The following is a 16,055-nucleotide window of genomic DNA, read 5'->3' on the forward strand; positions in this document are numbered from 1 at the left end:
TATGAACTCAACTGTGCATACTATGGCGGGGAAGAGGGAGAGAGACGTTAAACGATATCTGTCTCTCTGTCTCCCGATGCGCTTGAGTTGGGGAAGTGTGAGGCTGTTTTTCCCTCAGGGCTGAGCATGCAGACCATGGAAACAACCCCATTTTATGGTTGGTTTGCGGCTTCCCAAGGGTAATTTTGCCTTATGTACCGACATTAGAACTTAACCCCTTCGTAAAGATGTAACTCCATGGAGTGTATCTATCAAAGATCCTCTTGAGGAGCTAGGTCTAGGGTTTCTGAACAAACGCAAAGGAGAACACAACCTGACCGTTTTGGCTTTGAGAGGTTAATTTTCAAACCTCAGCTTTCGTACCTCACTTATATAAATGCCAATGTCGTCTTCGTCATCTGTCCGGTAGCACACGGTGAGGCCCAGCTTGTCCTGGCTGTTCATCCTGTAGAGGCCCACTTCCTACACAAAGAAAACCTTCTCTGTGAGATACCAGCAGGAAAGGGGAGCTGGGAGCCTGTCAAATGCTTTGAAAATATTTGGTTTAAATGATGAACTGGATTTCTTTGCATTCGACTGTGTAGAGCCAGTTAACTTACCAAACAAAAAGTGATTATGGGCATGGGATCAATGCCCTGGGCATTTCTGACCTCTCAGTCAATATAAAGTCATTTTGAAAATAGTTATTTTATTGATCCCTCCCAAGAAAAATTACCCATATTTCAGTCAGCGTCAGGACCGCAGGGGTAGGGCTTTTAAAAAGCATTCTTTCAATGTCTGCCACAAACAATAATATTTCCACACCCTGAATGTTCCAGCCACTTCGGTACAAATGTTTCTAGCATGTCGGGTTAGATCATCTCACGCTGTGCCCCCTTAACATGCACAGGCGTAGAACTTGCAAACGGATTACGCATAAATTGATCCGAAAGGAGAGTAACGTGATAGTAGTGTGCAATAAATGCTTTCCACAACAGCTGCGATATTTACAGTCGAAAATCAGTTTCAGCCACTGTTACTGCAAATTAAATAAGATAAAATGGCAAACTGAGCCCGATGCTGGGACCCATGATGACAGGCAGTGTTATTGTTTGTGCCAATTAGTCTGCACTTCCAAATAAAGTCGGAACTTTGGAAGTCTTGGGAGTTCTGGGAAGATACTTCTGGCTCTCTGCGAGTGGTGTATAAGCTGTCTCACTCTGCCAGTGACTCATGTAGGCTTGGTGCAGCTGCAAGCTGCGGGGTGAGTTTGAAGGGCCACCTGCTAATAAGCTCTCCGGCCAGCTCTTTGGTCTGATTTTTACAGTTTTTGCTGGGTAACCAGGAGGATGGGAAGGGCACTGAGATGGCGTTTTCAGGCTACTCTCTTAGAGCCACTTCCAAGAGGCAACTCTAGAGGGTGTGAGAAGGTCACAGCAGCCTTTGTAGAGAAAGCCTTCCCTCATGAAAGATAAACAGCACCAATGCCTTCAAAGCAGAAAAACAGGGGCACAAAGGCCCCAGGCCAGTGTGTCAAAGCTTTGTAAATGGGGAGAAAGAAGGAAGGCGGATATGCACCCGGGACTGAGCCAGAGCAGGTGGCAGTCCCTAGACCAGTGTGAGGAGTTGACTTTGGTTTAGGTGGCCACTGCACTGACCTGTTGTGTGTAAGACGGTTATGAATGCAGCCATGTATGCAAGTCCCTCGTCCACCTTTATCTAGAAGCTTCGCCATGGGCTTGTTGACTTGCCTAAGCCTTTATTTGCTCACTAGCGTAAGTTGGACTGGGAGATGAGGCTCAGAGCGCTGGGCCTGACCCACCGTGAGTGGCAATTTAATAATTAGGTTTGGGTCACAAGTAACCAGTGGTTACAACAAGCTGTTTGTTCAGAGCGCCCCTCCTTAATAAGATGCTGTTGGTTTATTTTCTGATCACTGATATGCTAATTAATTCAGTGACTTCCTAATGATAGCTCTAACAATATGGTAAATTCTCATTAAGTGGAACTGTTAATTTCTAATACTCTAGTTGCATTAGGTGGAAATTTCCTTTCTCGCTTGTGAGTCTGCGGGCTGCTTTTTTCAGGACTGTATTTAATCACGAGGGTAATCTGCAGATCTTTTGGAACAACTAGTTTCCACCCTCCAAATACAAGCAGCATACCACACTTCTGCTTCAAACACCTCTCAGGTGTCCTCATGGGATCGTGCTCTGACCAAGACTGTGCTGAAGGGGCCCTTTCTTGGATATTCGTGGGCGGACAGTCTGACATCAGTGAGACTTCATGATGAGTAGCTCAGGTCTTCCTAGACAGGTACAGATCAAATGCTGCTACTGAGCCTTGGGCTCTTACTCACAGGACCCATTTGGTTCAAGAATGGGTTGGAAAGAAAGCAAGATCACAGGCAAAGATTAGAGGAAGACAAAGGAGAGAGACAGAGTATCATGATTCTACCTCCAGTAGGATTCGATGTGAGGGAGGGGCTAGGTTCTCCTCTGTGTGACTTTCAAGATGACAGGGTCTTAACGAAATTAGTGAAGATGCTGTGGTCCTACTGTGTTTCATGCCAGACCTTCTGGAAGTGTGCTTCATGGTAACACTGAAGGACTCACAGGAGTTGAAGGAGGTGTACAGAAAGTTTTATGGCATTGTCCTGATAACCAAGGGCATATCTGTTTAACTGAAGGTGGTGTTGGGCAGCTGTCCACAGGATGAGTTAAATATTCCTGCATCAGTCAGCCACAGACCTACACAAGGCAGCCAGGTTTGCTCTTGGGATCTTTTATCATAGCCAGGCATGACTCAGTGACACATGCTTTGAGTGGCATATGAGACCAAGAAGATGTTTGGAAATCATATCATAGAAAGGAACTATGTAATGTATTAGGGGTTTCTGGGTAGGAAAAAAGGACTCATAAGAAAGTGTCCTCTCCTACACAGAAAAGGATTAGACTTATCTATCTGGCTACCAAACATGTCAATACCTAATATCAGGTCTTTAGCATACGATTTTGGCAAATCCTATCTTGATAAGCATCTTTCTACCTTAGGGCCATTGTTTTCCTTGACAAATTGTAGTAGGATTAAGCTAAAAGATTTTAGTTCATCTTATGGCTGATGTGGTTTGCTTTCTCTTGCCCATATATATTTGTATTCTAAGCTTTTTATAGCCAGGGGGAAATTTTTAGTACAAAATTGCAAGTTAAAATAGAAAATATCTTGAAAGTATCAATGAGATGGCTCAGTGGGTAAGGTACTTGCTGTGCAAGCACAAGGACTTGAGTTCATATCTAGAACACACACATGTAAGCTGTATGTGTTTTTAACCATAGCACTGGGGTGGCAGAAACAGGGGGACCTGGAAGCTTGCTGGCCAGCTAGTCTACCTGGCAGAGCGACATCCTCAAAAATTAAGGTGGTAGCAAATAAAAGAAAACACTGGAAGCTGACCTCTAGTCATGTGAGTACACATACATATCTTCAGAAAATACCCTGAAACATGTTACGGTATTTTCATCAGTGTCCCTGGTAATTAAATCAAGGACCACTCATGCAAGTATACTCAAACACTTGATGTGTTGCCATTAACTTGGCTTTCCACGAGCAAGTTGGGGTTGGCCATTTCTTCCCTGAAATGCCTGGACATCTCAAAGTTCTTGAGTGGAGCCCTCACTATAAAGAAGCTATAAAGGTTAGACTCCATTCTGGACATGGATGTGTGGTCCACCTTGCTCCAGCATGAGACATGGATCATCAGAAGGAGACAGCAGGGAGGTACCTGTTCTAACTGGAAACACTTGCCTTCATGTCAAAGTTTTCTCTTCTGAAACCACTGCAGTTGCCTATGAAACAGATGTCACAACCTGGTTGACCTTTAAGTACAAGAACGGTAGCATCATTCTTGTTCAAGGGTGGGTACAGTGGGAGCAGTTTTACATCTTGTTCTGAAGGGATTTGTAGTAAGGGATGAACTGATGTTGGCAAAGTACTTGGAAAACAATAAACAGGGGCTCTGGGGGTTAGGAATATGCTTAGCATTGGGCTATACATTTCTCATGTTTATCTGGAAATTCTTAGAAACTCATGGCAAAAGCCTATGATAAATTTAGTCTTAGTCACTATTTCTCTGGAATGGATCTCCATCCTGGAGAAGAGGCTGTGCCCTTAGCAGGTTTTTGAAGATCTTGAGAACAGGAAGTGTTACTTTCTCACCAGTATTAATTTCCCACTGTCTTTGGATCTGCATTGATCTATGTTTTTAACTTGGCTTGACGATGACAGGAGGGCATTCATAGCTAAATAATGAATTATACAATATCAGCAGCATCCAGCCTTACTATGAGGAATGGTATGCTCTCAACAAAACTGAATGAGCTCGAGATTGTGAGGCAGGAAAAAGAATATCTAATGAAAAATAAGCTTGGCTTGGTTTCCAATAAACAGGTGCCAACTTCCCTTGATCAGACTTTTCAGCCACTTCACCTTTCTTAAACGAGACTTGATAAGGATGGAGATTGTTCAAAGTTCCTGGGGAATTGGTCAATTTTCCAATTTATTTCTGCTTCAGAGGAAGGAAGCCTAGCCATGTGGAGCTCATAGTTGAAGGCATAGAGGCTGTCAATACACAGCTGTTGTGATGATGGAGATAGGATTTCAAAGACGACCATTAATCAAACGGGGATGAATAATGCATCAGCATTAGCTGGATTACACCATCCCCATCCCTGGTGTCCCATTGCTTATTGGTCTAGATGGACTATTTGATAAAAATGAGTAGCTGAGTCTGACATTTCAGATGAAACTTACATGGTATTCCAATTAGCAGTATTAAGGGGGACACACCACCTTCATGACTCAAGGTCTTTGTTTCAGCCTCAGCAAATTAAATTGGAAGAAACCCTAAACCTAATTTGAATGGTTTATTCCCCTCCAAGAAGCCCAATCACTTCTTCATAATTCCTTATTTTACTGATCCAAGATGGTTGTCAGGTATCTAAACTGTTCCTATATGTATTCATGTAGGAATGTGTCTAAAAGATGATGGTTTTACTTGAGACCTTATACCAAAATATATATTCCTCCTTCAACAAATATTTAGGTGCCAAAGTATTGGTCTTAGACTATTCCAGACACTATTTGGGCATGCAAAACAGAAGAGTCCACTCTTCAGTGGGGCTTCTACTCCACTGGGGTCATCAGACAAGAGGCAGACATTTGTGCTCTTGGCCTATAGTACAATTCAGTAAACATCTCTCAGAGATGTGACGCTAGGCAAGACCGAACTCTGATATGCCAAGGCCCTGTTTTTAGATGGTCATACACACATGGCCATACATAAAAAGAAAGAATCTTGAAGATTCTTGTGATACTGGGGAAGTTAAGAGGAGGTTGACTCAACCCAAGTCAGAACAATGCTGGTTTCCTGAAATGAGCACCCCCTTTTTGCCTCAGAGCTTTAGTGAGAAATTTCTAGATAGATTACAGTCTCCTATGGTATTTCCAGAATCATCCCAATTCCCATCTGGTCTATTCCTGTTATTCTGAGAATCAGAATCATTTCAGGATCCTCCCTTCCCCATTAAAATTGTAGCTGGCCTTTTCTTTCTGGTCTTATAAGGACATCATCAAAACAATGCAGGTGGCAGCAGCTCATAGGCTGGATAGGATGCTACTGCAGAATCACAGGGGAAATTAAAACAATAGAGTGCAGGGGAAAAAAACTTCATCAGACATCTATTTTCTTTTTTAATTGCCTGCAGGAAGACCTGGAGCAGGTGTTCAGTACCTGAGAATGCAGGGATAATTATTCAGCTGCTCTACCCTGGGGTATACTTGGGAATAAGCCCTTTAACGCTAGGCAATTTCACAATAACAGGGATTTGACACTTACCTAAATATGATCATTTTGTGTACTTTAAAAGGAAGAACATCTGTTTTCCCCTCTGCATTGGCTTTGATAACATCCCAACACACTTGTATATATTTTCCTCACACATAATAGGCATGGATCGGTTGCTCTTTTATCTCATTCAACATGGGTGATAAGCATTACACTGAGAATGGGCCTTCTACTTGAAGACAAACCTGATCCTTCGGAAATCAGATCCAACATCTGCAACAAGACAGGTGGGGGGGGGAGGGCGGCAATGGGGGGAGGGTGGGGAGGAGAACACCCATAAAGAAGGGGAGGGGGAGGGATTAGGGGGATGTTTGCCCGGAAACCGGGAAAGGGAATAACACTGGAAATGTAAATAAGAAATACTCAAGTTAATTAAAAAAAAAAAAAAAAGACAGGTGGTGACGTAGCAAAGACACTGCCAGCAGGTCTAAGAACTGGGAGGAGCAGGGATAGTGAGTGTGGGTCTTTCTGAAGACTAGATCTGCTGTAGTAAACTCAGATCTTCGCAGGGGCTTTGTTGACCCTCTCAAGCTGACAAGTAAACTTATCTTGATACCCTTCTACCGACGTAACCCAGCCATGGACTAGAGGTACAGCCACTGTTCCCTAACAGAAACTCCCTACAGTGAACCTCAGTGAGACTGTTTTCATCAGTGCAATTATGCTCAATAAGAGAACACCTGGGCCTAGGGACTTTATACAGAACACAGGTCTTTTTTCTTTTTTCTTGTAGCTTATGATTCGGGAGATACAAAAGCATGCTTCAGGCATCTGCCTGGTTCCATCACAGCATAGCAGAGGGTACCATGGTAGATACCCGTTAGAGAGAACACATGCTTGACTAGGTAGTAAGAGACTAAGTGTAGAGGGTTGCTTTGCTTTGTAGCAATCCTCTCCCATTAGAGCCGATGTGTCCCCTGTGCCTGTCTTTAATCCCAGTAAAGGAAAAGCTCCCATGACCCAATTACTACCCACCAGGCCCATCCCCTTAAAGGTTTGCCCAGTTCTCCACATGGTCTTTCTAGAGACCAAGCCTCTAACACACAGACTCTCTAGCCAACTCCAGCCCTATGGTTGTCCTTTCTCTGTCATTATACTCCATGAAGTAGGGCAGGTGATTCTCTAAAAGTAAAAGGTGAACTATATGAGTGCTTAACTGAGGAACCTGTCATGACCAAAAGAGCACAGGAAGAAGAAGCCTTCTCACCTGTAGGACCTAGCGGTCACCACCACTCAAAAGAACCACAGATGGATGTGTCCATCTGCTGGTCCTTCAGTGAAATGCTAAGTTAATGTCCAAGGGTCCTGATGGTCAACAGCAGTAGTTATCATCCTGTGGGCCTCAACCCCTTTAGTAAGCCTCTATCTACAAAAAAATTGACATTACAATTCATAACTGTAGCAAAATTGCAGTTATGAAATAGCAGTGAGAATAGGTTTATGGTTGGTGGTCACCACAAAGAGGAACTGTACTATAAAGGGTCACAGCTTTTGGGAGGTTGAGAACCACCTGTCTAGAGACTCCTTCAGGTGAGCAGGATGATGACTTCCTGATGGTGTATTTCTAAGTGGCAAATGGTAGACTAAATGTAACAAGACGCTCAGGAAGAAACGGAGAATGGATTTCTATATGAGTATGATTGAAAACTCTCCTAGCATCAAAATAACACGATTGCTGGACTTGGAGTACTAGCCAGACTGCTTAGCTGGTAAAGGCGCTTACTGTGCAGGTCTATTGTCTGGAATTGGATCCCCCACATAAAGGTGGAAGGAGAGAAGTTATTCCATGGAGTTGTTTTCTGTATCTACATGTACATGTGCATCCTCTCTCTGTCTCTGTCTCTCCCTCTCCCTCCTTCTCTCTCTCACACATATATACACATTAATAATAGATAATTAAAGAAAGCAGACAGTAATAAATATATGCATACTAGTACAAAATTACTCTGAGTATTCCAATGATGTGGATTATTAATCTCTGCCTTTTTTGGGGGTGGGGTGGGGAGTCTCTTTGCCCTGTCACATATCTTGGGGATGGGCTCATCTGTTTCTAGCTTGTGATAATTGTGTAGGACAATATGGATGGCATTAGTGACTTGGCAGTATATGCTGGTGCCACACGGAATGACATACCAGAACCCACACCTTGCTGGTGTGACTCATGAGAACGAGACGATATGGATGCTTAGGCTTGGTTACCTAAACCATGGCCTCTAGATCACAGCCTTTGACTCGACTATGGACTGAGACATTTGGGGACCTTGTGAACTTGTGGCTCTATTGTAGTTTTGGGGACCAGGGCTCTTTAAAACCAAGAGAATGCAGTGCTGCTAGTCCTTATATCATACCCTGAATAATGGGGTTCTGTAAGCCAGCCTAATTAAATATTGTCCTTTATAAGAGTTTCCTTAGTTTGGTGTCTTTTCGCAGCAATGGAAACCCTAACTAAGACAAGCATTTAGGACACGTAAAGAAAGAGCTTTTGGGGGCAGCTCCTTTTTGTTGGGGGTGGGCTACATTCAGTCACCCTACTTATCACCCTATTGTTGAGTATTGTCCTTGGGTAAAAAGTGATGATCCAACAACAATTGTGGCCCTATAACCTGATAAGCTCCGGGTGCAGTAGTGGCAAGCATACCTTGGCTGTAACCAATACCTCTCTAATTGGATTTCATACTCATTCAACAAGAGGAAAAATATGCTGGGCACTGGAAACCTAGCAAATTACTCAGTGCTAATGGAGTCATGGGTCCTGGAGGAGAACCCACAACTGCTATGTTACTCAACCAACATAATCCCTAACTATATTCTAAACATTAGTTCTTATGCCCACAGGTAAGTGTAGTCCTCATTCCTAATCAAGGAAACTTCTCTTTGCAACAGATAGCCCATGACAGAAAATCATAACCAATCAAAATGCAGAGTTGTATAGCTGAGTCCTAACAGATCCATTTACAATACAACTCCTGCACTGAGGCTAAAGTCTTATTGTGGGGAAAGGGATAAAAAGATTATAAGAGCCAGGGGAATAGACAGTTTGCTATCAGACCCAGTTTCCTAACAATTTCAGAGGTTATAGCCATTATCTTAATTAAGATATTTTTTTATTGCTGCAAAAAACCACCATGACAGAAAAGCAAGTTAGGAAGAAAAGGGTTATAATTCTGCACTGTAGGCTATCACTGAAGGAAGCCAAAACAGAACTCAAGCAGGGCGGGAAGCTGGAGGCAGGAGCTGATGCAGAGGCCTTGGCTGGGTGCTGTTATTGGCTGGCTTCCCATGGCTTGCTCAGCCTGCTTTCTTATAGAACCCAGAACCACTAGCCCTAGTATGGTACCATCCACTGTGGACTAGGCCTTCCCATCAACCAGTCATTGACATACGAACTAGACAAAACTCCCATAAAGTCTCACCAACATGACTGACAAGCAGTGAACTGAACAAGGACAGCAATAGATGTACGCTAAAGTGGATGGAGACCTCAGCCCCACACAGAGAGCTACACAGGCAATTAAGGGATGTGGAGAGTGGGAGAAATAGCCTTCCACAGGGAAGAGCACAAGGATAGATTATTCCGGAACCAAGAGTCACCCTATATGGGTCACACCTACCACTAATAGTATGCAGATCAAGCAGGTGTTATTCAGGAATACACACAACCACAACTAATGAAAAAAGAGGCCACGTGAAAGAGAGCAAGGAGAAGTAAGGAAGGGAAGATGATAAGAGTATATTATAATCTCAAACATAAAAGATATCTAAAAAGTAATCATGTGAGCAATAGCAAGGTAAGGTACAGTACGTTCGATGTGTGCTTGTAGGGATGTGAGTGTGTGTGTGTGTACTTGCCTGTGCATGTATGTATAGGACCATATATATCATATGCATCTTCTGTTATTTTCACTTTATATTTTGAGAAAAGGTCTCTTTCCTGAACCCAGAGCTCTCTGATTCAGCTAAGCTGCCTGGCGAGTGAGCCTTCACAATCTACACGCCCCACTCTTGCAAGTTCTGGGATTATAAACACAAGTCACCATACCTGGCCTTTATGTGGGTGCTGGGGATTCCAACTCCAGGACTCATACAGCAAGCACTTTACTACTGAGCCACCTTCCCAGTGCCTAGGGCCTCCCTTTGACAGTTTGCTTTGAGGACCTGACTGTTAGACTATGTCTTGAATTAAGGTAAGGAGGAAAAAGCTGAGTCCTGCCTTTCAAGGGGTGGTGGTTGTGTGGATTACTAAAGGAGGTATAGATTTTGATAATTTCATCATCATCCATTTACATTTGTGAGCCCAATGGAGACTCCCGAAGGAGGAGGAGGAAGAGGAGGAGGAGGAAGAAGAGGAGGAAGAGGAGGAAGAGGAGGAAGAAGAGGAAGAAGAGGAGGACAACAACAACAATAACAACAACAACAAGTTGTGGTTCCTACCTCCAGCTCCAGCTCTTCCCTGTCCATGTCCTGGTGGATGTCCCCCATGTAGTCATTCGGATCATAGTATTCATGGGATGAGGGGTGCCTGCAGAGAGGACGAAGGTTATCAAAGCCCTGATTCTTGCATAATCATCTGTTTTCTATTCCCAGGCACTGTCCGTACAGATCCCTTCCAGAGCTCTTTCCCTTTGGATATGGATGGCTCTTAACACCTTCACTCCGGTGCTGCTATCTGCTAATGGGAAACCATATAGAAGCTCATACAGACAGGAAGGTTATTTCTGGGGAGAGTCTGTTGGCTCCATCAGATCCTCAAAGGTACTAGGAACTCACTCCCCCAAACCCCCAATCAAAGAACCCACTATTCTGGTCAAGCCTAACTTCCTCTGGAAAGGGTGAATGTTGTTGTTGTGAGCCTTGTTTCCAGCGTTCATTCCCTAGCTCACTATCACGGATTTATCATGAATTCATGCAGCTCGTCTCTAGACAGAAGACGGGTCCATGTTCATTGCTGTTGTGTCTCAGTGTTTACTTTTAATCTTGATGGCGAAAGCTCATATGTGAGCCGAGCTCAGGCATGTGCTGGTCTCTGAGACCAGTTTTAAGTGCCATGATAGAAATTATTAAGCCATTTCCTGACAGAGCCTTCAATTTTTTCTTTATTTTTTTGCATTCATCCCCCAGTGAGAAATGTATTTGTCTCCACAGCTTAGCCTGCTCATGTGTGTGATGCGTGTCCTTGCAGACATCGCTGCTCACAGGTACTTGGGTGTGCATACGTCCTCATCCTGGGTGAAAAGCGAGAAATACACGTTTTTAGCCCAGCGCACGTAAAACAATTCGAGCTTGATGTCTCCTGGAAATGATGTTAATGGAACCTCCAGGAACAAGGGCAATGGGGACTAAAACACATTTGGCCAGTGGCTCTGGAGGAGCTTAGAATTGCACACCAGATGCTGATGAAAAGCTCCTGCCTCCAACAGCACTTGGCCAGGGACCTAAAGCACCACAATTTTACAGGTCAGGCAGCAATCAAGAGGGCTCTGGCAGTCCCTCACAGCCACTTAGTTTTGAAACAACAGATCAGACGTGGGTGGAAGGGCAGTCCTTCTGTTTCCACACCAATCAGGCAAATATATATGCCTGCACTTAAGGGGCTTTTAGACCTGAGGGTCCTGCTGTAAGTTCTGGGTTTTCAGTCATCAACCTAATACCCCTGCCCAACCTCCGCACACAGTCTTGCTGTTGTGTGACCTCTGGACTTTGTGACATTTCTCAAGTTCCCTCCAGGGGATAAGCCATGTCATGTTAGCTAGACTTAAGAGGAGATTAGGGGTTTGGTCTAAGAGGCTGTCACTCTGACAGCTTACCATCTGAGAATCACACATGGCCCTAAAGGGCTCATCAATAACACAAGCAGTTCTGGACTGCAGTGTCAAGTAACTGGTTTGAAGGCTATGCTCAGGGAAAGGACCAGATGCTTCCCAGGGTCAGCTGGGACACGGCAGAGTGACATGGCTAAGAGGTGAGATCACGTAGCTCTCTGCTTTCCCGCCATTGTCCTATGCTGAACAAAACCTCGGTATACAGCGGCCAGTCTCTATAGGTAAATAATGGGACACCCACTCTATTACTCTATAGGTAAATAAGGGTCCTCACTCCGCAATGCTTGCTCTCTACAGACAAATAAAGGAGTGGTGAGCAGGACCCCAGTCTACAGCACCCTGTCTCTATAGGCAAATAAGGGGGTGACAGTTCTTTGCAAGCTGGTGTACTGTGTGAATGGTGAGTGTTACATGAAGGTCCTGTCTTCTCCCTTTTCATGCTGTCAGCTGCACCAGACTTCATTCCTGTCAACTGGGGAATTAGCCCCGGTTGCAGATGACAGCTAACCACTAAACCCACGAGATGAAAGTCAAGCCTTTGTCTGGGATTTGACAGAACCACAGGAGATGTGTGGGTACTCCAGCTACTGGGTGACTAATAGAAATCCAACAGGTACGGCTCAGACGCTTCTCTGCAAGAGCAGACAATTCCTTTGAAATAATGCATCCCGGCAATTACCTGAACCCAGATGGAGCTGAGATAGGGAAAGACAGGGGTACCTTGGACACCGTGCCTTCAGATTGCATTGTTACATGGACAAAGGCTAGATTTAGCTAGGGATCTTTAAGCCAGTGGTGTTGGTAGGATTCTCACTTTTGACTTGTTCCTGAATTAACAGCCACCGCCACCACTTAACTGAAGGCTTACCCAATGACTAGCCACATGTTATTTCATTTAATTCAGCAATTCCATGAGACAGGGATGACTTGCATCCTTGTTTTACCACAGCATAGAAAAACTAAGACAAGGTGTAGTAAAGGAAAATGACCCAGCCTCCGCAGTAGAAATTAGTTTTGGCATTATGTCCATCTGACGTAAAGTCTCTGAACGGATTCATGTCTTCCACAGAAGGCAGAGTTATGTAGAAAGACATAATTCGCGTTTGATCGCAGCTGCCATGCCATTGGTACACAGCAGTAATTATTTATATGGGGTAGGCCTGGGTTTAGTGCATGGATGCGGGGTTGAAATGAGACCCAAGAAAGCAGAGTGCATGACCTCCAGGGCACTTTCTAACATTCAACAGCTCACTCTGTTGTCTATTTAAAACAACAATCATCATTCCCTCCAGTGGTAACTAGAAAAAAAAAACCTTCAAATTACCCTTTGCAGTGATTAAATTTTACTCCGATACAACTTTTACAACAGTTGTAAGTAATTTTGTTCTTAGAATATAATTTGAATAACTCCGCTCCAGGGTTATAATAAAGCCATTAATATGTCGGAGCAGTTTTGAGCAGGATTCGATTTATTGCCTCTATAAACAATAAAGTTAAACACAGGCAACTTGGAGGAAAATTATAAGATGCATTTCTTTCTTTTTCTCCATGGAAAGGAAGAAGGCAACTTTCCCGGACAGAGTCTTTTTGCTGTGTGTGGCAAGGTAGTAAGTCATGGCCCTGGGATACTCACTCTTCAGGCAGCAGGTAGGGACCCAGCACGGGCGGGCTGGGAGAAGATATCTTTGTCAGGGCCATGATGTGCTCAAAGGTGATGTCGGTTTGGGTGCCTGTGTCTACCAGCTGCGACTCTGAGGCAGGCGTGAACATCTTGGTTCGCGGTGTTCTCCTCAACACCTGCACCACGATGGGCTCCTTGGCTGTCTTGAAAGCTTCCACAGCCTGGTCATGAGTTGCCCGGGATAAGTCTTTGCCGTTGACCTGTGGACACATAATTAGAATGAGAAGATTAACATGAAGCAGAAACTGGAGAGATCTGTGCGTGTTTTGAGGGTATAAACAGCCAAATGGGAGGAGAATGTTGGGAGAGTCAGAGAACTTTCAGTTCTCTGCAGAGAGGAGCTGGTGGGGAAAGAGGCTAGAGAAGAGGTCTACAGGTCTGGCATTAAATAGCAAAGCACAGGGTAAGGATGCCTCGGCCTCCAACCACAATGTCTTTAATGCAATTTCATCACTGGCTAATCTTCCTCATGGAAGAAAAGAGCAGCCTCGGGCTCCAAGCCTTCATCAGGGAATGATAGCGAACTAGAAATTAATTACATTGTTTTGTTTTCATGGTGTGTAGTCTTCCCAGTTTGTGTCGTCTTCCTTTTCCTTAAAAGGTCCACTGCAAATACCAAGCAAATAGCATATACAGGCCATAGATAGATACACTCTAAGTGGAGAGAGAGTTCCAATGGCTAAGGGCTGGGTAAAAAATAGCTAGTTTTCATTTTGTATAGCATGTTGCTACTCCTATAGCCTGGTGTCTGTCTTAACCAAATGCCTACTGTCGACTCACCATTCTAGAGACCTGAAAGGATAACGCTATGTTTATCTCTCTCCCTCCTCTTTCTGCTCTAGCCCCCAGCATGCCACATGTGAAACCATGGGCATTGCCTGGCTGAGTTAAGACTCAGGGTCCAAGGCTTTCCCAATGGTACTGACAATACTAATTCCATGCAGCGAACACTAGATAAAACCCCAAGAGACCCTGTCTGAAGGGAATACACCAGAAAGTGACATAACAAGACAGCTGATATCCTCTCTCCTGGCTACCGTATACCCCTCTGGGATATTACCCCAGCACACACTAATTTTGAATGGGCTCTTCACATTATATAAGTCTGTGCAGTATAGCTACATATAAACATCAGACCATTTGCCAGAGGGAGTGAACATGGGGTTTTCTTTGGCTTAACACAGTAGTGTTATAGTTTATAAAAGAACAAAGTTATAGAGGGAAAAGAAATTCACAGCTAAGTGGAGCAGACAGGAGGGGGGACTTAGACGGCAGTAACCTCCCAGTTGTATTTAGAAGAAATACTTCACAGGAAGGTCTTTACACACATGTTTATGCACATGCATGTGTGCATGCATGCAAGTACACACACACACACACACACACACACACACACACACACACACACACACACACACTTGGATCTTAGGACTGGTGCAGTAGACAGACTGGCCAGCCCTTATTCACACTGATCTCCCTTCCTATCAGATCAGAGATTTTGCCATCACAGGGAGATCTGTGCTGTGTTTCTGACTGACTGGCCTTAGACCACCACTGTGCTTTGGTATCTACTGTTTAATGATGGACAGGCCTGAGGATGAGAGGAGGAATCTGCTGGGAAGATTGAGGTCGGTCTACTTTTTAAGGAAGCTGTAAAATAGGGATAGCCCTTCTTGGATTCTGGGCAAACCATTCTGCACGTGGTGGCATCTAGGGAGCATGTGGAGAACTAAGCAGTGAGGTCAACCTAATCTATGCACCATGGTGGAGAGGAAAAAATGGGACAATTAGCCTTCTGGTGATATATTCCCTAGATTTTAAGTTATTGGATTTGGATTTTAAATTTCCATAGTCAAAAACAACGTAGCAGTTGTAAATACGCACAGACGTATTGTACAAGTAGACACATGCAATTTTCCAATGCTTCCTTGGAATAGTCTTCTAACGATATAAAAAGGATTTGTAGAAACAGGGGCTGGCATTTTCATCAGCTCAATTCTACCGAATGATGGGTGGTGTGGAACCTTTACTTACACAAATCCCACAAACCTGTGGGAGAACCACCACGTGAACATTTACATGGCACCCATAAAGGGATACATGAGGCACCTGTGCAGACCGGGCTAAGCTTAGACTGTCCCATGTCTTCATGGATTCAATGATGAAAAGCATGTGGGGTGAGGGTGGGGGTCTCCAGAACTGTGTCTCAGAAATGCTTGTCTTCCCATGACACATGAGAATGGCATGACACATGCTTATGGCTGGCTTTCACTGAAAGGGCCTTTTGACACATGCGTGTAAGGATTTAGCAGCCAGGCACCATGTGGTTTCTCACCAAACACAGTTCAAGTTCACTCCTGAAAATGCTCGGTGACTTCCAGCTAGGGATTAGGTAACCAGAGACAGAAGCGTGGGGTCAGGCCAGAGGTTGTATTCCAGCTGAGTTTGGGGTCTATTTCCACATTGGATGCAGGGTTGATTACAATACAATGCTTTTTTGCATTATTATGAAGCTTAAGATAATATACATGACAGTGTAACATGCTGACACTTAAAAAAGTGTGACACCAGTGCCAATGGTCAGTCTATACCACAATGGTCCCCTTCCCAGGAGAAAATAATCCACAAACCGCATCATCGAGCTCCCGCCTGGTGAGGTTGCCTTGAGAGATTT

General features: G+C 44.2%; 1 protein-coding gene across 2 annotated transcripts in view; it reads right to left on the reverse strand.

The window, feature by feature from the left end:
- Positions 1–16,055, reverse strand: part of Pdzrn3 (PDZ domain containing RING finger 3) — a 233,029-nt gene that overhangs the window by 6,561 nt on the left and 210,413 nt on the right. For both annotated transcript variants that reach the window (NM_001271251.1, XM_087657564.1), the window contains 3 exon segments: positions 364–462; positions 10,313–10,400; positions 13,334–13,581. In NM_001271251.1, coding sequence (NP_001258180.1) covers positions 364–462; positions 10,313–10,400; positions 13,334–13,581 — 435 coding nt within the window.

This window comes from Rattus norvegicus, chromosome 4, assembly GCF_021556685.1.
Source record: "Rattus norvegicus strain SHRSP/BbbUtx chromosome 4, alternate assembly SHRSP_T2T, whole genome shotgun sequence".
NCBI classification, from domain to species: Eukaryota; Metazoa; Chordata; class Mammalia; order Rodentia; family Muridae; genus Rattus; species Rattus norvegicus.